Source organism: Alosa pseudoharengus, unplaced genomic scaffold (genome assembly GCF_046254945.1).
Source record: "Alosa pseudoharengus isolate Yale_2024_CS ecotype anadromous, Long Island Sound unplaced genomic scaffold, YU_APseudo_1.1 YU_APseudo_1.1_scf_3, whole genome shotgun sequence".
In the NCBI taxonomy this organism is placed as follows: Eukaryota; Metazoa; Chordata; class Actinopteri; order Clupeiformes; family Clupeidae; genus Alosa; species Alosa pseudoharengus.
This window is the reverse complement of record NW_027468718.1, coordinates 38,128,340-38,152,398: the sequence shown is the minus strand read 5'-3', so window position 1 is coordinate 38,152,398 and position 24,059 is coordinate 38,128,340. Positions and strand designations below refer to the sequence as shown.

General features: G+C 39.9%; 1 protein-coding gene across 3 annotated transcripts in view; it reads left to right on the top strand.

The window, feature by feature from the left end:
• Positions 1-23,710, top strand: part of LOC143100765 (uncharacterized) — a 94,787-nt gene extending 71,077 nt beyond the window's left edge. For 2 of the 3 annotated variants that reach the window (XM_076264224.1, XM_076264223.1), the window contains 4 exons: positions 2,412-2,541; positions 6,415-6,523; positions 6,635-6,737; positions 19,520-23,368. In XM_076264224.1, the coding sequence (XP_076120339.1) occupies positions 2,412-2,541; positions 6,415-6,523; positions 6,635-6,737; positions 19,520-19,542 (365 nt within the window). In that variant the 3' untranslated portion in view covers positions 19,543-23,368. The other variant, XR_012981935.1, reaches the window with a different exon arrangement.
• The last annotated feature ends 349 nt before the right edge of the window (positions 23,711-24,059 follow it).

Below are 24,059 nucleotides of genomic sequence, written 5' to 3'. Positions count from 1 at the left end.
CCCACATCCATGGCTGAAGTCAAGGCACCTAACCCCTCACTGCTCCCTGAGCGCCGCTGTTGTCAGTTACTGAAGCCTTTGTGTAAAGAGCTAAATTACCTACAGTAGATTGTCGTAGACGTTAATCACTGTAGGACAACTGAAACAACACAAAATAAACAGGGCTGTTGCTGGAAATATTTTATTCCTGTAGGCTATACTACACCAGGCTTATACTGGTACATTTTGGAACATTATAGCTACATTAACTAATTATCTTTAATGTCTTCCAGTAGCCTATCGTATAGGTTACTGTATATTAGTTGGCTTGTGCATGAATATGACTTGATGTTTTGTAGCCTACATTTCCGTCAGTCTACAGTCTTTTAGCCCATCTTTACCATGATAATTAACCCTTCCAAGATAGAACCCTTTCGACGCTCTACTTTGAGAGACCAACCACCACTCATGCCATCGATGTTGAATTTCGGGCGTCTGACGGAAACTGATCAATCTGACCAACAATTAACATCGATTTGACACTCTTTTGCTGTCCGGGGTTGCAAATCATTCATTTAGAACATTTAATTTGCACTATTTGTTATTATAATCACAGCACGGCCTTACGTTATCATAACCACGTCATTACATTATCGCAATTAATAAGTCATCATAATCATCAGCATGGCATGTCACACACAGTCTACCTGCTCAACCACTGAGTTCTTATCATGTAGCCTCAACTAGGCTCCACCACCTGCTCACTGTCCCTCTGTAGCTATGCTTGCTTACAGTACATCCTTGTTCAAACTCAACGAACTTCAACATGTTGCTGACATATGCTAGCCTACTTGCAATATTGTATTTTTGAAGCTTCTGCATTGGTGTTACTTTTGCACTATTGTCACTACCGGCACCCGCCATAATTTCGTGCAACTTCGATTAACTTCTGATGGCTCACAAAATCCTGGCTCTGGGCCAAAATGCGAGGCGTGGGGCCTGACGTGAGCTGTTATTGGATCAGTCGAGTGTCAATATGGAAATGTAACCAATGGGCCGCTGATTGTCCTTCCTTTGGGCCGATCGTTGGCCAAAATTATTAAATTATAGCCTATTCTATCGGCCCAAAAGGTGCGTCGGCCCACCGGAAAAATGCCCGGTATGCCAGATATGGCCAGTCCGCCCATGAAAGACACAAAGAAACAGCAGCCATATTGGATTTCATCAAAACAAGGCACCAACAAGGAGCACCCAAGAGCAACAGGGGCAAGGGAAAAACCCCTTACTAAGCAAGAAACTTTGGGCAGATCCACGGCTCAAGGGGCTAACCCAACTGCCAGGGGTCTTGGTGTGTGTGTTGGGGGGATGACAAGGGAGATGGGATAGTGTGCTGTGTATGTGGGAAGAGGGCAGTGTGCAATATGTGTGTTGGAGAAGCTTCCTCATGAGACAATGTGCTGTGTATATAGGGGAGAGGGGGGGGCAGTGTACTGCAAGTATGGTGAAGGGACTATTGCAAGCAGAGTACTGTATGTATGATGTATGTTAATGATGACAGTGAAGATGTGTGTGTGGGCGGAAGGGGAGTGGATCAGTGACTGTGTGTGTAGTGTGTGTGTGGGTAGGTGGGGGCAGTGTGTTGTAAGTATGTAGAGGATGTGTGTTGGAGAAGATCCTGAAGACAATGTGCTGTGTATGTAGGGGGGGGTGGGGGGCAGTGTGCAGCAAGTATGTAGAGGGGGCTTGCTGTAGCAAGCAGTGTGCTGTATGTATGTGAGGTGATGACAGTGATGATGTAAGTGTGTGTGTTTTTTGTGTGTGTGTTGAGGATGGGGATGGGGGGGGGGGCAGAAAGGCTAGGCAATCAAGGACATGGGTAGATAGATGGAGGAGAAATCAAAAATAATAAATAAAAAATTACTAACAATGAAAACATCAAAATTGTTACATGAAGAAAAGAAAAAAACACTAAAAGAGATTTTAATTTCAAACTGTCCAAGTCTTGTTTGTAGCAGGAAGTATTTAGAAGCATGGGACATCGAACCACATGATGTAAGCTTATTTGACAACAGCCTTATTACCTTTGTTTCAAGGTTGGTTGTTTCATGAGTGAAGTGTGAACCTGTACTTTAGCTGGTGCAGTTACCATCCAGTTCAGCAATCCAATTTAATGACTTTGAGGGGCACATACAAAATAAACCTGCAATTCATAATCCCATTTGATTTTTCTTTTTAAATTACAATTTGTGTTCTTTTCTATAATATCATTTTTCTATCTAATTGTTATTGGCTGAAATCAGAGCACAACTAAAATCTCCATATTTAAGATAATGATGTAGGATTTTAGTGGATGTTTCTGTAATGTGGCATGGTAATAAGTTTCCATGTCATTTTTGGTAATTTCTTCTCACTTTCACTCTTTTAAATTCCAGTGGTGAACAGTGGCAGAAACTCTTGGAATAACGATCCAACAAATGAATTTTCATCGGGCACCTTGCAGGACAGCTGGATGCAGCAACAAGCCAGCAGTGCCAGCAAGGAAGCTGTGGACCAAAATAGGAGGTTAGTTTGTTCTGATCTGTATTTTTAAATGTATTATTGTATTGGGGTTTTGGTTTTTTGCCCCTGCTCACTTGCACCCCGATCATAAGTTACATTTGGAATGCTTAGTAAATGGGCCGATGCAACTTGGAGTTTTTAAAGGGACACCAGGCAACGTTTTTGTGTTAATTACTCATCTTCGTAAGTCAGTATATGGTTAAATGACTCATTACAGGGCGAATGAAGACTCTCTTGCCCGCCCCTACTGCCTGTAGGAAGAATATCCCGCTTGCAAGTTCAGTGTATCGTACCCGCCGACCGAAGCAGGATCAGTTTACATCCTGCATACAGCACAGAGGCAGGCTAACGAAACGCTAGCGATTGTTGCAAACGTGTATAATGGCAGAGCCAGCGAAGAAGCAGCGAAAACCCTTGATGGAAGATGCAAAGAAAAGGAAAAGAGCTTCAGACCAAGCGAGGGGGAGTTTCATAGAGAAAAAGCATCAAGTTTGCCTGGTGTCCCTTTAATTAAGAAAAAATATATCAGGTTTTTATTTGTGTTGGCATTGCAGCAGTGACATGCAATGAGGTCAAAGGTAGGTGAGACACCAGACAGTATCAGAGCCAGATTTACATGTTTACAGTACAGCTTCAATTCTCAATGACTCTGCAATAACACTACTGTAGAATGGTAGTAATTGTGAAACATGATCCTTAAATTCACCATGTCAGTACTGCCCATCATGACATGGTCAGCTACACTACCAGTCAAAAGTTTGGAGACACTTAGACATTTCCATTCCACTCCATTATAGACCGAATACCAGAGATCATTTGCATTGTTTTTTAATCAGGTCAGCAGTTTTCAGACACACATTACATTATGTGTCTACATAATTGCAAAAGAGTTCTCGACTGTTGTAGAAAGAAATGGCTGATCTTTAATGCAATATCTACATTGCCCATTATCAGCAACCATTCATCCAATGTTGCAAATAGTCTAGTTACATCCCCCATAGGGCCAATAGTAAATCCAGAAATGTTGAGTACCCTAAAGTTTTATTGCAAAAATGTCATCTACAAGGATGGAATTCAACTTGGTTGCTAAAAGTTGCACTTTGGGCAATTTGCATAAGTAGCATAATAAGATCATTAAGGGGAGACACTACTGGTGAATAGGGTAAAAAACATTTTTTATAGCTATCACCATGAAACTTGCTCAGTTGATTACTTATGTTAAGATGAGAAAAAATGTATTGCATGTTTTTACTATTTTAATGTTTAAACTATCTCATTAATTAGTTTAAACATGATAATATGTGCTCATTTGCTAACAAACAAAATCAGATCGTGTGATAAAGCCAGGCTCAAAATTATTTTTCCAAGGGAAAACACGTATACTTGGGGGTCTGAGTTGGCGAAAACCTTTAAGGAACCTGGTCAAGAGGCAGTGTTGACCTATTATACCATTCCGGCCTTCATCGTGCCCATATGAAGAAAAGGATTGATTTTATTGAAGCGTGAAGCATTTTTTTCTCATCTTAACATAAGTAATCAACTGAGAAAGTTTCATGATGATAGCTATAAAAACATGTTTTACCCTATTCACCTGTAGTGTCTCACCGTAATTAGGTGCGCGGTAGATTCAACAAGTCAACAAGGCACAGCGTTGACATTATTAGGTTACTTCAGACACGAAGTTGAAAGTCACCTCTACCTATTCCCATTAGCATATGTTACAAGTAAAATTCAGGATGTAAAGTCAGATAGATAACTGGTTGTTATGTCACACATTCTTTAAGCCACTGAAAGCTAGTGACAAGCTCCCTTAGTCAGCTAGTTAATGTTAGGCTATAATAATATTAACCAACCACGGGAAACCATGCTTGCGATATAGCCTGAAATAAAGTTAGCTCACCAATGAAATATACAATCTTGGGTTCAAAGTCATCACAACTTATTGTTGAAGTTGCTACATGGCTTCACATCCCAGATATTAAAGTCCTTCTCTGCATAGTCTGTCTGCCTCTTCACCCCCTCCATGTTTGGTACTGTCTGTCCACTAGCCACTTGTACCACTGTCTTTATGCCTCACTGTTTGCGTGCTATATTAGCACATTAGCACATATGCACAACCCCCCCCCCTCCCAGTCGAACTGTGGCCACATTTTCTTAAATATTTAAATATATAGATATATAGACTTTACTTTACTTTATTTCTGCATTGTTGCACTGTTGACTTACTCATTTGCACTATCACCATGACCACCATCACCATTGCACTACCACCATGACACTCATTCACACTCATTCACACAGAGCACCTTAGAGCACCTTACCATACCTTACTATGCACAGAGAATCACAGGCTCAGTCCCTGCCTCAGTCATTGCAAGCGCCTCTGATTTATTAATCACCACTATGTGGATACTGTTTTTAGAATTGATTTAGATTAAGTGTAAGTATAATTTGTATTTTAGTATATTTGTATATATTGTATTAAGTGTTAGTATAAATTGTATTTTAGTATATTTAGCATATTCTTTATCTTCTACTGTCCTTACTGCTTAGTTGTGTTTTTATATTATATACTTTAATTACTCTTTCTGCTGTTAAAGAATGTGTTTGTGTTGTATGTATGCTGCTGAGACCTTGAATTTCCCCTGGGGATTAATAAAGTATCTATCTATCTATCTATCTATCTATCTATCTTAGAGAAACAACTGTGACAGAGGATTCCCCCATCCCCTTTAACCTTTTCAAAATGCTACTGGCACAGAGACCAGTACAGTATTAGGTCAATTAACTTAAAGGTTTAGGTAGGCTATACTATATAGCATTCATACTAGACTCCTACAAACCTAATGCGTGCTAAATAAATTGTTATATATTATTGAATTATATAATTACTTTTTTTTTTGTTATTCTTGGCGATTTGGCCATTCTGACATACTGACTACATCCTGACATTTTTGTTTTCTCTTTATTGTGATTTAATAAACTTTAGACTTCAATCATATTTATTCCTTCTCGAGTTAACAATGAACTTAGATTAATGTAGGAATTGAATAGCGATTGTGTGGCTTATGAGGAAACACCCAGCGATACCCTTGGTACCATTAAATGGTAGCCTATAGCAATGTGGTCAGGATACACACTGATATACCGTGGTCCGCCTTACCGGTGACTGGGTCGTGGTCCGCCTGATCACAGAATTCATAGTTTACCCACCTCTTTTTTTACCACTACACCCCTGTGTGTGTGTGTGTGTGTGTGTGTGTGTGATTGTGTACAGTACCCCCGGATGGGTTAAATGCGGAGGACAAATCTCCTTCAGGACAAACACAGTAACTTAACTTAATTAAATTAAATTGAACTAAAAGCGAAAAGTAAGAGGAAGGTCAGATTATCACTTTCCACTAACAAACCTCTGCCATTTCTAAAATTGTGCTCCAAATGGCTCAGTTTCAGCATTGCAGGGAGATACTAGCGCATATTTCTAAGATCTAAATCATTTATCAAACAACACCTGCAGGAATAATTGTGGGCTATCACAAACTGGGCTATTTACATTTATTTTGTCAGACATAATGGCAGGGTTAAGATTATGAGATTTACAATAATTTCAAACTTCAACCGGATTTGTTACTTATGTACACATTACGAGAACAACCGACTTGTATGTTAAGAAGTGTCTTTTAATTGTTATACATGAGTTCATGCTACAAAAGTTTCAGACATGATTCAACTGTCTGTAAGAGTAATTTTTTTCAAGGGTAGTGTCTGCACCTTACCAGATATTAATAGGTAAATACTGGTCATCAGCCATGGACTTAAGCTTAATGTTTTTTCCCTCATCAACACTCTTCTTATTTCTTAATATTTGTGACACAGGTCAGTCAGTGGCAAGAAAATCTGTTCATCCTGTCACAAACCCCTTGGCAAAGGAGCAGCCATGATCATAGAGTCACTGGTGCTGTGTTATCATTTGACTTGTTTCAAGGTGAGAGGTCAGACTGCTTTGAACACATTTTCACATACATATTTCTCAGAGATGTATTGCCATTCACCACTGATGCCCCACTGACTTTCACACTCCCCTCTTTCATCATAGTGCAACAATTGCCAGTCTGAACTTGGTGGATCAGAAGCTGGGACTGAGGTCAGAATAAAAAATGGACAGCTCTACTGTAGCTCATGCTATGTGCAACTAAAAAGTAAGCCTCTTGTTGATTATTTGAGAACCTCTGCTTGTATCCCTTTCTTACTGTTCTTATGTTTTAAGTGTTTTTGCGACTTTGTGACCAATGGAGATATAATTTTCCGACTGGCGCACACATTGTTTATATAGCAAATGTACCTGTACCCATATAAGCAAATGTAGGTGTGATGAACAAAATTATGTGTCCAGCTTAGGGCTGGGTACCTTTCACATTTAAACCAATATTGGTTTCTGGTGTTCACTACCGGTAAACAACTGTAGTCCTACTTTTTTCATTGTTTTTTTCTGTCTGAATGTATAACAATAGTAGGTGGTAGGAGACTAAAGTGGAGCTAGGTAGTTCAGCCCAATCATTTTTCAATAGACCTACTTTACAAATATACAAATATGCTGCTTAACAGAATGCTGTGATCTGGCTTATTTTCTTCAGGTGTTACTCAAATACGGAATCACAATTACATCATGGCAAAAAAGACTGTAATGTTACCCAGGACTGCCAAACCAATGGTATGGGTATCAGTTAAGTTTGGACTGTTTCCTGCATGAATCGCGCACGAATCACGCATGAATCGCGCACCATATTCTCGGCAGAAATGGCACAAACTGCAGTTGACACAAACAACCTCAAGGTGGCACTTGGGAGTTCTGCCACTACTATTTTTGATGCAACTTGACTTACTGCTTCCATGACGCAGTTTCCAAGTCAGTCCAAGTCCGTAGAACAATCAGAGACAGTTGAGCCATTACCAAACATATATGATAATACAATAGCGTGAGTTTATATATCTTATACCCTATTTGTCACGGTTACTTATAGATTTGATAGTGTAACGATAGCGCATGAGACACTTGGAGACTGGACACCAGAGAGACGGACACGTTAAGTCAAAGACGTACCCTATTTTCTGCTATAATCAATGGAACTGGCGCAGCGAAGATTCTGAAAAAAATGCCTTTTCATTTTGTTTAACCCAAACAACAGCACACCTGCTTGCAGACGTTCAAACGACAACGAAAAAGATATCAAAGCACCAAGCAAGCAACAAGAGGGTTGAGTCTGAACGACACTGAGTTTTAGACACTGAGTTTTTTAAGTTTTAGAAATATTTTCAGAATAAAAATGGTAATTTAACCAATAAAGGCTGAAAACATGTAGGCTACATGCAACCCAGCAGAAGACTATTATATTGGCAAATCATTGAACACCATTCACACATTGTATTCTGCAGTCTCTACACGTGGAGCGCTAATGTATCTACTGTAAATCATTCAAATCATGTGTGAAAGTCATTAGGCTGGAAGCGTTAATGTGTCTATTAAGCTCATTAGCCTACTTTCAATAGGCCTACTGTACAGCCTGAGAGGGAGAACATAGCCTACTGTAGAGTAAACAATCAGTTTACTTAGTTACATTTGTTTAGTTAAATCTAGTTTAATACCCCATCTCCATAATATGTATAGAAAGACGAAGTCGGGAAAGTGCTTCAGAGAAAACGTGTTTATTGAAATAATGAACATTCTACATTCTACTGTCTCATGGCCGCCGTCACCAGTATTGCCACGGCAATACTACTTTTCAAAGTAGTATTGCCTGACAAATACTAGTTTTCATACATGAGGTTACACTAATAAACAACATCACAAACTGCTGCTGCGCTGCGCTTATCCTCAAAGTGTTTTTCCCGATGCATATAGGTCTATTCTAGCCTACTGTCAGTGACTGATGCGAGAATCGGGTTCTGTGTTCCGTTCATTTAAGTGACTGACGCGAGAGAAGCCGGGTCTGTGTTGTGTTGCGTTGCGTTAATTTATTTTCATTGCGTGTGCCATGGGTGTGCCCTGCCACACAGCATGACTGGCTAGTCTAATCCAAAAATGGAAATAACAGGTCTTTCAATTGACATGCGAAATTAGACTGCTGTAGGCTATAGCCTAAGTTAAAAGTTGAATGCAGACTTGTTGTAACAGAGGTAGCCTAAATATCGTAGCAAATAGCCTATGACACAGCGGAGTACGGAGCTCCAGGATTGGCCACTCCTTCACTGTTCTCTCGGTTTGTGCTCGCATGCATTTTTCCGACACTTGGCTGCAAGCTCCCCTACCCCACCCCCTTCTTTCACAAGCAGTGCAGCTTTCTGAAGCGGTGCTTTCTGAAGCTAATGTAACAACAAATACCACCAATATTGTTGTGTGGCAATAAAAGTATCCAGGGTTTGCGCAAGTAGCCTAAATATATAAATAAATTAAGGGCATAAAATTCTTAACATGAAAAAGCTTAACGTAGCTTAGGCCTAATGTCCCAAAATGGCAACAAGTCGTTCTACTCCCCGTATGCGCTCATTATAAAGAAAGTTTAACGTGTCCCAAAAACAGCTATTAATCACCAAACGTCTTATAAACAAGTCTTGCCAGGAGCAACACCTTGCAAAAAAAAAAAATGATAAAAATAGGCCTAGGCCTAATAATGGTTGGAATGGAAAGATGCAAGTTATGTTTTAAAAACAAATGCTCCCGTTACCCCGCAGAAGTTTCAAAGTAGCCTACACCCAGCCTAAGCCTAGGCTACTTCAGAACACCTCATCGACTGTCTGTAGTAGGCTACAACTTCGATTCAATAAAAAGATTTCTAAAGAAAAACATTGCATCATTACTCCTGCCTGGATTCGAACTCAGGACTGCCTGAAAGTTGCAGACCTGCTCTTGAAATATGTGCATTAACCCACTTGAACGTCAGACAACGCTAGCTGCTTTGAGTAGGCTTATTGGGTAGGACTGTACACTGGTTGCTCTACAGCCTTGAGTGACCGAATTCATTTTCCTTTGTCATATGAATGCTGTCATTTTGTTAACATTACTGTTAAGGAGATGCTGTAGGCAAAGGCTATATTTCAACCTCGTTAGTGTAGTAAAAAAATTCAGAACTATTCACAAGGTTTCTGGGCAGCATTATGTTCTGTTAGCAAGCGAACTTCTCATGACTGCCGACAAAGTAGACTACTGCCAGCTGACGAAGCTCTCATTTTAAAACATTACTGAGAGACAGGCACTGTACAATCAAGAAATCCTGCCACTGAATCTAATACTATGTCTGACATTATGTACAAAACTTATAGGCTACAGTGGACTAGCATGTTGCAGGGGCTGCTAAAAACACACTGACAAACAACACACTGAAAACTCGGCCAATCACAGCCCTTGCTGTCGAACGCTCCGTCCGGTTTGACCGCGGAACGCCACAGTGGACTTATGCTGCCCCCAATGTACTTACATTTCACGCAGCTGCGTGAGTCACGTTTTTCGTGAATGAAGTGTCCATTTTTAACTAGTACCCACTGTAGCAAACCACCATTTATTGATATGATGCACTTTCTACAAATTGCTTACTACTATATAGCTGAATTCTTAGACAGAGAGCTGAATAAGATTACCATTTTACAATTATGCTTATCACATGAAATAAGCCAACTCTCTGTCTTTGCACAAACACACTCAGTGCATGCACACAATACATTTTTTCATGATTTTTTAAACATTAGGACCTTTCAGGAAAGTTTCACGTCACAAATTTTGTCCGATCTTCATGAAACTTGACGTACATGATTTTCAGACCATGCCTCACGAAAGTTACAGAAAGGATTTTTGATTTTCGAAAGTGTTCACCCATCACAGCCAATCGAAATCAGTCACGAAGCCGCCAAACAGGAAGTGAATTAATATCTCAGCAAGGCTTTGATGTATGATGTCCAACCTTGGTACATGGACTCGGGACCCTCTCCTGAGGACGCACAATACATTTGGTATCTTTTGACCACTAGGGTGCGCTATAATCACAGGAAGTAGGCTCATATATCAGCAACGCTTTCATGTATAGAAATCAAACTTGGTACATGGACTCAGGACCCCATTCCGAGGACGCACAATACATTTGGTGTCTTTTGACCACTGGGGGGGGGGCTATAATCACAGATTACACATGTATAGAAACCAAACTTGGTATATGGATTCGGGACCCCATTGTGAGGGCACACATATAATTTGGTGCCCTTTGACCTAGGGGTCGCTGCAACTAGCAAAAAGGTGTTTTGCCATTACGGATTTTCTCGGAAAAACAAAAATATTTTCACTGGTCACAAATTCCAGTCCTCGCCAAATTTGACTCAGCCCAAGCATCACAAATATCTTGCTTTTTGAAGCCATATAAAAGCATTCGCCCATCACAGGAATTCGAAATCGGCCAAGACGCAAAACAGGAACTGAATTTATATCTTATATTTGGACCCTATCCTGAGGACGCATATAGTGGGCATCGCTTTCAAATGACCACTTCAAGTCGCGCATTACGAGGCGTGAAGCTGCGTGAAGCTTTAGTACCACTTTCAGCCACTGTGCGTCGCTCTGCCACTGTACATCGCTCTGCCTGCCGCCCCTTCTGAAAAAGCAGGAGGCTACCATTAAACATAATTGTTGCCGAGAGTAATCCCAGCCTACGAATTCAATAACAAAATAAATCATGCATAATTAAACATTACCTCGATTTAGGCTACTTGGGTATGGCTTAAGGCTTGACTACACGGTGGTAACGAAAATCGAAATCGAAATTTGCTGTCTACATTATTGTCAGTGTTGGGGGTAACGCAACTACGCAAATCAAAACAGTGCTGTGATAATTGAGCCAGTAGAGAAATAACTGCTCAGAATTAATCTGTAGCCTTGGGTAGGCTTCTGCAGAAAACAATGTTGTTGCCGATTTAATACTATCTGGCGACGTTTTTAACATGCTACGCAATAGAGGCTTAGACAACTATGACCCATGTTTTGGTTTCGTAAATTAATTTGCCCTACTTCTTGACTGCAATGTAGTCAATTGACTGCTTGACATGTCATTTTTATTTTTCTGTACAATAAACAAATACATCTGCTTTATGCCGCAGAATTACATTCATATTTGGAACTTCCATAGTCCAATGCATCGTTACACTACGTTAGTGTTTCCCAAAACCATAGTAGCAACGAACATTCGCAACCACTATCGTAAAGTTGTGTAGTTACAACTACACCTCTCGATCTGTGGTAGAATGCTAGTAGAAGAATAGTTACGGGGATCTTCATGTCAAAGACGTCACTGACGCCAGTTATTTGTTTGCAAATTAATAATTATAAATATATTTATGTTTCTAATTGATATTTACACTTCTAACCACCATACATCCATATTTTATGGATGTATGCCCAAGGCAGAAAATACATAAATTAAAAGTCAATTTGCTGCCATGTGCACGTAAGTAAAAGTCACACACCTGCAGATAATTTGACGAGTCAGTTGAGAATTTGTAGCCTTTGATTTTCATGGAGGGGGGGGGGGGGGGGTTCGTTAGTTTACGCAAACCAGGCCAAGAAGGCTGATTCTGATTTTGATAATATGATCTGCACAAAAGATAAACTTAGGTAACCAACGATGTGAATATTGGGTAACGCTTTAGAATAACATGTGCTTATTAGGTATTAACAGTGCATAATAAGCAGTTAACAATTCATTACTAACAGTTAGTTAACTGTTGTTATCCTTTAATAACATTAACTAACTGTTAACATGCAGCTTGTAAGTGTTAATAAGCAGCCTTTTAAGTTACTTACAAGCATATTTGTTAACAGTTGTAAGTGTTAACAAGCAGCTTGTTAATGCTTGTTAATGGTGTATAAGACAAAGAGGTGGATAACTAATACGCTTATAAGACCTTTCTTACCTATTTGTAGTACATTTTGCAGCCCCCCAATCTAAAGCGAGGACCATGTAGCCTATAGTGCCACAAGCCCAACCTTCTATCTCTCTATCTAGCTTGGTTTAGCTGTGAGAAATGCACCTTCAAAATTGTTGCAGTGAGCAGGAATCAAACCCCGGTCTCCTGCATCAGAGAGTGCATCACTACCTATTGAGCTACACTACTTTCCTTATACTGCTGATGAAGTTGTTTATGTTAATTCTATATTCCGATGTGCTATATCACACTAGCTATGCTTTTTACAAATATGTTTCTGATGGAAAAGTGGTGTTTAATTAATGCAGAAACAGACCACGAATGTTCGCCTCTGTTCAAAGCAAACTGAAACATGTTTCAAATCGATCACGAACGTTCGCCTATGTTTGCAACTTTGAACCAGAGCTTTGAACGCACCCACTTATCGCCTCGGTTGCTAGGTAACCAAACTATATACAAAGCTGGCATATCTTTAGACTGCTGACAAACTGTTTTATGCGTTCACTGAACAAAGATTATGGAAATTAAACACCACTTTTCCATCAGAAACATATTTGTAAAAAGCATAGCTAGTATGATATAGAACATCGAAATATAGAATCAAAATGACCATTTTCATCAGTGAATTATGAACAGTAGTATAGCTTAACAAGTAGCGATGCAGTCTTTCACGTGGGAGACCGGGGTTCGATTCCTGCTCACTGCATCTATTTTGAAGGTGCATTTCTCACAGCTAAACCAAGTTAGATGGAGAGATAGAAGGTTGGGCTTGTGGAACTATAGGCTACATGGTCCTCGCTTTAGATTGGGGGGCTGCAAAATTTACTACAAATAGGTAAGAAAGGTCTTATAAGCGTATTAGTTATCCACCTCTTTGTCTTATACACCATTAACAAGCATTAACAAGCTGCTTGTTAACACTTACAACTGTTAACAAATATGCTTGTAAGTAACTTAAAAGGCTGCTTATTAACACTTACAAGCTGCATGCTAACAGTTAGTTAATGTTATTAAAGGATAACAACAGTTAACTAACTGTTAGTAATGAATTGTTAACTGCTTATTATGCACTGTTAATACCTAATAAGCACATGTTATTCTAAAGCGTTACCAAATATTGTTGTCAAAATCTTAACCCATATTCGAACTCTTGGACAGGGGACTGATAACTGCTGCACAACGGCGGCTGTCATCTGCCAGCCTTAACGCAATGCGGCACAGAATTATGTGCAGGTGCCCGTTCACGTGCTACTAAACGTCATTAACCACCTTAGTTCAGACTACTGAAGTTTGGAAATAATGGTCCAAACTTACAAAGTACTATGTAAGTACGACAGTTTTGGGAAACAGTCGTAACTTACATGTTGGTTAGTTGAACGATGCATCCTGTTGGCTTGTAGGCCATTAGCAATCTGTTTATTTTATTTTATGAAGCCTATACAGTAGATCACTTGCCACATTCTCACTTTCAATAGACAGATGCAATAGCCATTGGTCAAGTATTGAGTATAAAGCAATTAAGATAGTAGCCTATACAAAAAGTACTTCATACTATCATAAAAATTCGTTAAAACGAATAAAACTTGAAAAAAACACTGGATTAAATATCGTAGGCACAGGAGAAAACTTGTACATCCATTGGCCCGTGGGGAGATCACATGCCAGTTGTCTCTCCCTTCAGTGCTATGACTCTGTTGAGGACGTTGTCCAGATGGTCTATGTATTTATTGCAACGTTCGGCTGTGAGTTTGTTTAGCCAAAAAAAACTCTATTGCAGATATCAATGCGTCTTTGTTCATGGGTTTGGCCTCACAGCAGAGGCTTAGACAACTATGACCCACGTTTTGGTTTCGTATATTAATTTGCCCTACTTATTGACTGCAATGTAGTCAATTGACTGCTTGACAGGTTATTTTTATTTTTCTGTACAATAAACAAATACATCTGCTTTATGCCGCAGAATTACGCACTTGGCCAGCCTATAGAACGGGCACATTTTGGAGAGAATAGAGAATGTACGCACGCAAGAATCTGTAGGCTATTTGTGGCTGGTTACCAGCAAACAATGTTTAATGCGTTAACTCAAGACGTCAAACGTTTTCTAAACAATACAAACAGAAAGTATGCAGCAGGCAGCAAATGTAGAAGAGTAATTTCCAGTGGAAGAACAAAATGTTGAATGAAGCCCAAAGATATGAAGGCATATCTGGCAAGTCGTTATTTTTTGAAGACGTAAATGGTTGGGCTATAGGCCTAGTTTGCAAGAAGGAGACATAAAGCGTAAGCATGCCACACTATCCACAGCTGTGGTAGCGGGGGGTAGGAGGATTACTGTTAGCGCAGGATTTATATAAAATTCTTCAACAGAAGGCCTGCCTCGAATGCAGGATTGCCCAACAAAAAGGCCTGTGGTTTGCGCAGCCTACAGTAAGTAGGTGAGTTAGCAGTCCTCTCAACTTCTTTTAAGCTGTCTTAAAGGTGGAAAGTTGCGTTCGTTGGGGGCAGGACCGGATTAACAATTCATAGACCCTTGGGAACAAATGTCTGATGGCCCCCCCTGCCCCCCAGCCAACGTGAATCGGGCGGTCAGTTAATAGGCCTATATCGTGAAGATTTTTATTGCCATTTAAGGCACGAGCGCATCTGTGAGGCCAAGCCTCACCAAGTAGCCCGTTTGTTTACAACTAACATTACATTTAATTAAACTGCTAATAGGCTATGCCGAAATAGTTTCAACGTTTTGAATATCAGTATTGGGTGAATTAGGAAATGTTCTCAAAGTAGCCTTATGGCTGAAAGCTGCTTGGGATCCCCCCTGTCAAGCAATAACCATACAAAAAATTTAAAACAGATAACATGATGCGCGTCACTGACATAATGCGCAAATAATATAGCCTAGATATTCCAATATATTCGAATACATTTTAGAGGGGATATTCGAACGTAATTTTTGAGCAATTTTGACAGCCCTAGTCCACTGAAGGCTACGCCGCCAATCGTCTATTAACACCTTCCACCTAACCCCGGTGAGTGGGGGTCGCTATAACGCGTGTGAAATAGCACCATTGAGTAGCCTATGCGAAATAGCCTTAAAATCGTTCCGGTGTTGTGTGCCTTCTGGTTTCTCCACCTACTGGTTTCCTTGCGCGTGCATGCGCTGCAGCAGTTGTCAGACATTCACAAACAAGTTGTTGTAGGCGGTTTGAAGTGGCTTTTCATACGCCATGAGCGCTCGGCTACATTACAGCCACTCGGACAAAAGACATGTAAAAAAATATATGTTTTGAAAACTAGCATTAAACTGGATTCGATCTCGCAAAAGCAACACACGCGTGACTCTCTCCAGCCTGATTCCCTACTCTTTGAGCCAAGTAATATGTTACGCGATACAATTAACTATTGTAGGCTACCATCAATTAATAACGTAGGCAACACAGGTAACATGTTGTCCAGGCTATCTGAAACAAGTGGTTGCCCTTCATCTACAACAACTGGTTACCTTGGGCTGCTACAGTCGTCAGTGCACTGTGCACAGTAGGCCTATGCTACTCTTTGTGGTTGATCAATTAAAAATAAAAGATGTATTTGGTGATGACGTTATTGTAGGCCTAGTAGACCTAAATTCTGAGAAATTAAATGGTACGAGAAACGATCTACATAGCGCACCAGACCGCAATGTCTTCAAGGGTTGAATGAAGGGAGTTTGCAAAAATTAGCGTATTTTTCAAGTCAATAAACATTCTTAATTGTCGAATGTCTTTGTCAGCGAACATCTGACTTTTCAAAAGCATAGGCCTGGTAGTCGCTCAGACAAGGAGTTATAAGATAAAGGCAGTACCATTTGTGTCACCTAATGCAGTTCAGTGAATTAGCAAGATACCATCAGAAGCCAACAATCATAAAGCAGAGTTCTTTCTATCTGCTTTACTTTTGTGAGTTGCGACCACCTAGGCTATGTTATAGACGTTCTATGAGGTACCAGTGTTTAGCTGTGTCACAAAACAATAAGCTTTGTCAGACTACTTTTAAAATGATATTCAGGGCTATATACATTTTAAACATTCGGGGCTGAAGACCCGACAAAGCCTTGCGTTAATTCTTCAGGTGGGAAGTGTCAGGAATTTTCATACGAGAGATGCTCTCATTGGTGGTTAGTATATGGAGTAGGGGATTGACTTTAATTTGTAACTGTTTGATTTTAAATTAATGGAAATTTAGCCGGGACTGTAAGCTGGCACACGTGGGTGCTCGATGTTTTCCGTGGGTGCTCGAGCGACGGACCACGGTATTGGCGCCTATGACAAGCGTATCTCGCGGTTGCATCCATTACAAACAAACATGCAATGTGAACGTCTGGGATCGGGGAGAGCACTAAATGCTCTACTTAATAAGCACGAAGTCAAGCCTTTAAATGAAAAACACTCTTTAATAATCAAAAAAATAAACGCTAATGAAGTAAACTTGTGACCATCAAAAATCGTTTATCGCCTGTAACTCTGTGATAACAGGACGTAACAGGAAGGCATTTGGCTGAGCAACGGAGGTTAATATGCTCTATATTTTGTCCAAATGATGTCTGTCCATCATCATTGCACTCGGAGAAAACCAGAATGTTTAATTTGTCCTGTGTTTCTTCTACGGCTGCAAACGGGATTCACTCGCAGTTAACCAAATATTTCTTTATTAGGGCAGGGCAGGCATATTTCTGGCTATTAAATTATTTCTAAACTAGTCTGCTAAAGTCTGTAGTGAAGTCTGGGTAGGGTTTTCCAGGCTCCATTTCTTTTTACGAGACACCCTGCTCACTTGAGACATCTGCCAGTTGTTTGGGTTGTTGCAGCGTTGTTGCAGCATCACTGGAAAAATACAAATTAAAGTCGCGTGATACCGCGTGATCCCGAGTGCGGACCGCGAGGGAAGCTAGCCAAGTCGAAGCACTGCCCACTGTAATACATTTGGTATCTTTTGACCACTAGGGGGCGCTATAATCACAGGAAGTAGGCTCATATATCAGCAACGCTTTCAAGCTTTCCTTGGTTACACAACCATGTGTTTGATGTTGCCATGCAACTCCAGTGTGCTTGGGCCCCTCATGGCTGCTTGCAGCTATCAGAGCTAGTGAGCGGAGCGCGAACGAGCGAGGAGCGGAGCGGATGGAATTTTGTTGGATTGCGGAGCGCTTTTTAATTTAGAGGCCGGAGATGCTGCTCTGTTCCGCTCCAATTTCGCTCAGATACCGCTCACACCACGAGTCTGAGGCATGCCCAAATCCACCCAGAATTCATGTCTTCCTAATAAAACAGAGACCGTTAAATTTCAAAGATATTGGCCATAGTAAGTTCGTTGATGAGGATGGAGTTCACTAAATATTTTAGAAAGGAAACTGATCATACAAGTCATACAAGCGTACTATTCCTACAAAACAACTAGATACTAACAAAGTAGAGCAAGAACAACCATGTGGTGACCTTGTTCCAGTGACTAAAGATTCATTTTGGAATCTAAGACACATTTCGTGGAAACAAAGAAAAACGTGCGTAGGCTAAATTGAATATGCTTCATGTCAAGTAGAAGGCTAAAGTAAAACGTGGATGCTAAGCCTGTATTCTTTAGGCAATTAATCCCACTGATCCCTTTAGTTTTAGGCTTACTGTATGTGTATTGACGTTAAGATAATCGGTTAGCCGTTCAAGATATACTATTCGAATATGACTATCTCTATTTGGATATTCTAAAATGCACAGAATGTGCTTCCATAGCATGACATGGCATAACATAGCATAGAAGTCTTGCTATTATTGAAGTTCTGCTAGCTCCTCACTGTCAATTAAGTTAGAATTTTGCAGACACAATAAACAATGGATCTGAGACATTTCCCATTTTGCTGTGTTAATGTATTTGATAGTCTACACCAGCGTTTCTCAAACTGTGGGTCGCGAGGAGACATGCCAGGTGACTGACGTGAAAAACAGGAGTTTTTTTAATTTATTTTTTTATCTGTAGCCTAGGCCCAGGTAGCACCCGATGCGCAATGGACGCACTGTGTTATTCATAGGGAAGCGCTCGTGTCAAGGCAGCTTATAGTCCCGACCTGAATGAGATTTTGAACGAGGTTGTGAGATTGGTGAATTTCATCAAGACCCGGCCCTTAAAAGCGTGTCTATTCTCCGCACTTTGAGAGGAGATGGGAGCTGACCAAAAGGCTGTACTGTTTCACAGCGAGGCAAGGTGGCTTTCCCGAGGCTTTTTCTCCTTCTTTTTGGAGGAAGAGCGCATGTTTGAATCTGCAAGCACGTTCACTAATGAACATTTCTTGACGAAGCTGGCCTATCTTAGCGATATATTTGGAAAGCTCAATGAGTTAAATCTCCAGTTACAAGGCAAAGACAAGCACCTAGCAGATAAGATCACTGCATTCAACAAGACGATTGTGTGTGAGATTACGTGCAGATCTATTTAAAATCATTATATTCAGCACATTTGTAGGCCTATCATATGTTGACTATTGATGAGATTTGTATATGTCTATGATCCTATTCACTATTCTCGACAAAATGGATAAAAATAAATATTAATAAAAACAATTAAAAAAAACTTGTTAACAATTGGTGGTGTTGGGGGTACTCCGGAAGATCATAATGTCTCAGGGGGTACATGCCTGTTAAAAGTTTGGGAACCACTGGTCTACACAATGCAGAGAAATTAGAAGAAAATAAAAGGGAGACCACTGAATTCAGTCTAATGAAGTAAAGACTTTCCATTGCATTGCTAGAAACTCATCGTTGCACCCTACCACAAAGACCAGGCGCTATCCACCTTATGTTCTTGATAATGCACTCTCAAAGGATCAGTGTTAGCAGCGCGAATAACACTCGGTTATTCAAATATTTGAAATTATTTGTATGCACACCCCTAATAAGTCCCATGTTTGAAATGTAATAAAATGCCATCATTGTTTCCTGTTAACTGATGAGAGTGTCTGCATTATTCTTTTACAATGGTCACTCTGGATCCCCTGCAGCTGGTCATCCCACTGTCATGTGATGTTCTTCACGGAATGCTGTTTGAGGAGGAACCACTTCAAGAAGAAAAACGTATGAACCCTGGCTTCAACTCCTGTTTAGTATATTGAATATTGATTTTTTTCATAGTTGATAATGGTCATTGGACCAGATGGTGGTACAACAACAATGTGATGCTTATAAAATACTGCAGTTGAACGTTGATCAGCTTTAGGCAATATAATACAATTGAATTAGCCTTCAAGGGATTTGTCGTTAGTTGGGTTTCCATCCAACTCATTCTTAAGCACATTCATTTTTACATACAATTTGGCTACAAAAGGCTAATTAAAAATGGATATTTCATAATTAAGGGTACAATTCTGAACAGCTGTTGGATCAATAAGTAGGACATTCACATTTTAAGCTAATTTAAAATGTTTCCAGTCAGGAGTTCAATTGTAACTAGGTAGTGTCAAAGTAGAAGATTTCAATGGACAGGATTATTTTGATAATTTGATTTATGTTGTCTTACTTGTGCAATGTACCCCTTCTGAATGAGAATGAGGTGTTTATATGAAAGTGTTAAAATTGCTTGTACATAATATTGGACGGGTGCATGCACCTGCAGATATTGTTTTAAGTATAATATGCAGCACAATGTCTGCAAGTTGTATTGCACTGTTGTTATCACACAAATTCATTATTTATGTCTTGACTTATGAAACTGCATTACCCCAGAAATAAGAGGGTCCATAATATTTGCTTTAATATGGGATGAATATGAGGTTTAATTACTGTTTTGTTTGTGACTGATTTGGTCTTCAAAAGCAAGTTGATCCTCCATTCATGTTGGTCATTTTGCATGACCAAAACAGTAGAAAAGCACTTCGACCACAGTCTTCTCTTTCATCTTGCAAATTCCAATATGCTAGTCCATGTGGTGGAGCAGAGTACATAAAGTGGAAACAGTTAGATCTAGATCCAGCTCTGCTTCCTGGATCTTGTGTTCTGCAGTGAGGACCATCTCCAGTTTTTAAAGTACAGATTTGTCCATTTTCATTGTGCCAGATTGAATTTACAAATAGACCAAAGTAAGCAGGGCTACCCTGTAGTTAGTATCAACAAGTGGGGCAGTGGTAGGATAGTGGCTAATGAGCTGGGCTAGCTTGCAGTTATTTGAAAAGTTAAGGGTTCAATTCCCAGCTTCCACGGTTGAACTTTGAGCAAGGCACTTAACCCTGAGTAAGCTTAAATTAAGTCTTACATGGGTCTGTTGGCCCTCTAAGTCAATGTAAATAGAAATTGATGTCCATGGAAATGGCAATGTTAGCCAATATATCTTTTTTGTATACTCCTACAGAGGGAGAGGAGTATGAAATCATTTAACTTATTTTTACTAAACTAATCAGGTTTCTCTCTAGACCCTTTAAAACTATTTTGGGAACCAGTGATATTTATGACATTGACCATTGTTTTTATTTCAGAGCCATTATAGTAGGGGGGCCTATTTGGGGGCTTGTGGGATTCGCATGTTAATTTTTGGAGAGTAGTATATCTTTGTTCTAGAGGTTCTTAAGAGTTAAAAAAAACATGTCTCCATTTTTTTTGAAGGTTTTGAAGGACCCACATCAAAGGTCAAATTCAGAAAAGGTCAGATTTGGTGTTTTGTCCATAAACCTCACATTGCTGGTATTATAGCATAGGGTTTGGTGCCAAAAAGCAAAGATATTCTACAAGGTAGTGTGCAAAAGTGGGCCACATAAACAATATAACATTATAAATCATTTTTAGGCTGATGATTGATCTCTTTAACAAGAAATTGTGCCTAAAATTCTCAAAATTGTCCGCTTAAAAAATAATACTTCAATATCAATACTATCAATTCATGCCTATTAATGTGCTTGAGTGTAGTCATAGCCTGCTTTGTCAGTTCTTGTCTACACCCATTCAGAGCACAAAGTGCAGAGATCTCTGTTAAATCAAGGTTAACAGACTTTTACATAGTACCAGCTGAAGTCTAAAAAAGCCTTCCGTAGCCTATGTAAGTGTGTAGAAAAGAAAGGGTAAAGGATCAGATAGACAAACAGACAGGTGTGTGTGTGTGTGTGTAAGAGAGAGAAAGAGAAAGAGAGACACTACCAGCCTGGATGGATTATGAACTTTCAGGCCCCTGGGCCCAGATGTATTAAGGGCCCCCCACTAATTGTTGCGGGGGACATTTTTTTTTTATTTATTTGATGTGATTTCCTGTATTCTGGTGCATTTTGGGGATGGCCAATACTTTAATTCAATCAGATTCATAGCCTATGTGTTGATATGATGTGTTGTTATTGAGGCAATGATTCCATGCAATGGCTTGGGCCCCCTGACTCCTTGGGCCCCTGGGCTTAGGCCCGGTAGGCCCGTGCAGTAATCCATCCCTGACTACCAGTGACAGTTGGCTGATGATAGGCAGTGATAGAATTTAGAATATCGAATAACCTGAAGCACATAGTGCTCTGTTCTTCATGGTTGGTGATATTAGTGACCTTCTAGCCTTCTACATTTGAGCAAGCACATTTTCATAGTTCATGGTGGCACAGTCTAGTTAGGTTATATTCTGAGTCTTTCTGTTAGTCAGGTGATGGCACACATATTCTAAAAGAAACAGATTTTGGGCTATGTATCCAGTGGCAGATATGTGTGGACTGGTGAATGACCCATCATTAGAGACATATGCCAAATTTCTTGTTTTTGTCCATGAGAGAGTATGGAGATGGGGATCACGGATCAGCCAACGATTACATTGTTACAGTGCAGTTATTTTACAACAGAACAAAGCAGTTTGGCACAGGAACTGCTACAAATCCACCTGTAACAGTGAGCATCTGCAGCATGCAAGATTCCCTACTAGAAATCATGTGAAGCAGGCAGGACTCAGTGTCTTCAGAAAAGACGTGGTAGACCATCTTCTGAACCTGCAGCAACACCTGCAACTGCATCAAGTCCATCTAGAGGGACTTTGCACTTGTTCAGTAGCAGCTGCTGGCAGCATAGAAGTGCTTCTTCTGTTAGAAGCAGACAAAAGAGTGTCTTCATGAGGTGTCCTCTTTCAATGCAGGCAACCAACCAAGAACTCTAAGTAATATTTTGAAGTCAATGACTTTTAACAGGTAGCCAGTGTAAAGATGCTAGGATGGGGGAAGAGCTTAATAACAGATGTCTTAAATGACTGCGGTACATGCCCTGATAGAATTATTTATAATCTAGAGCAAAACATTATCCAGGAAGGGGAGACCAGTCTTAAGAAGGTGAATACAAATAGGGTTTAGTAGACTAGTTGTAGATTATGATGAGGAAATTGTGGAGGTGAGATCTAATATGTTGTGTATATGTAAATGAATTAAAATTGTTTGAAGTCTCATCTGTGATTCTGTGATTTTGCTATCTTTCAGCAATGGAGTATGTGTATTGGGTGAAACTGATTGGTTATTGATCTTATCTCTAATTGTTTGACATACAATCATAATACTGACATACAATCATACAGTTGAAAATAAGAAAATAAGTTTTGTGAACTTTATTCAACATAGCCAGTGATTTAGGCGAAATGTATGGTGTTAATTATAGTGAAATATACAATTTCACCAAAATAGGGTTAAAACAGGTAAAAAAAAAATGGAGACATCATTTTTCTCCATGTTCAATGACCTCTAAAGACAGTCCAACCACTCTCCAAAAATTAACATTTTAATCCCACAGAAACCACATAGGCCCCCTGACTATCGGCTCCCACACACAGCTGCGTTCCGTCAATGCATGCCAGTGGGTGTTCCCGACGGTAGCTATGCAAATGACTTGAAGTAAAACCGTAATGTGATTGGTTGGTGCCGTCCGTAGATTGGCTTGATTGGCCGGTGCCGTCTGTCGGTGCAGCAACAGCTGAACTCCTCAACGCGAGCGGCGGGAGAAACGCGACGCGACGGACCCACAATTCAGTTCGGCAACGGATCACGTGAGCCCATGTAAAGTGAATGGGATGCGTCTCCAGCAACCAGTGTGGGAGCCGTATTAGCTTTATTTTACTTTCATTTACACTCTGTCAAACAGCAGACAAACTTTGGGAGATGGGAAATGGTTATAATCAAAGATGTTCGATTTTGATTTTTCTTTCTTACATGGGAAATGTGTTTATCATTTGACTGCATCAATAAAAAGAGGAAAACTTCTGGTGTTGTCCACTTTTTTTGTTAAGATAATGAGGAAATCCTGAGAGAGAACCACGAAGGAACCATGGGGCATATTCTTGCATGCTCCTAAGTAAGAAGAAAGTGTACAGCTACATGCTTCAGTGTTCAAGTTTGATGTGGATGTCCGCAAACAGTATTCCTATCTTGTAATCTATAAGTATAGTGTATAGATAAACCATCTCAACACATAAATATGGCTAAAATTTAAATGTTATTGGTTAGACTTGCATAATATCACATAACAAGCATCTGTGTGATTTTAGTCCTTACATGCTGAGATTGAGATCATTATAAGAACTTATGGCAGACTTGGAATCCTTCGGGGATC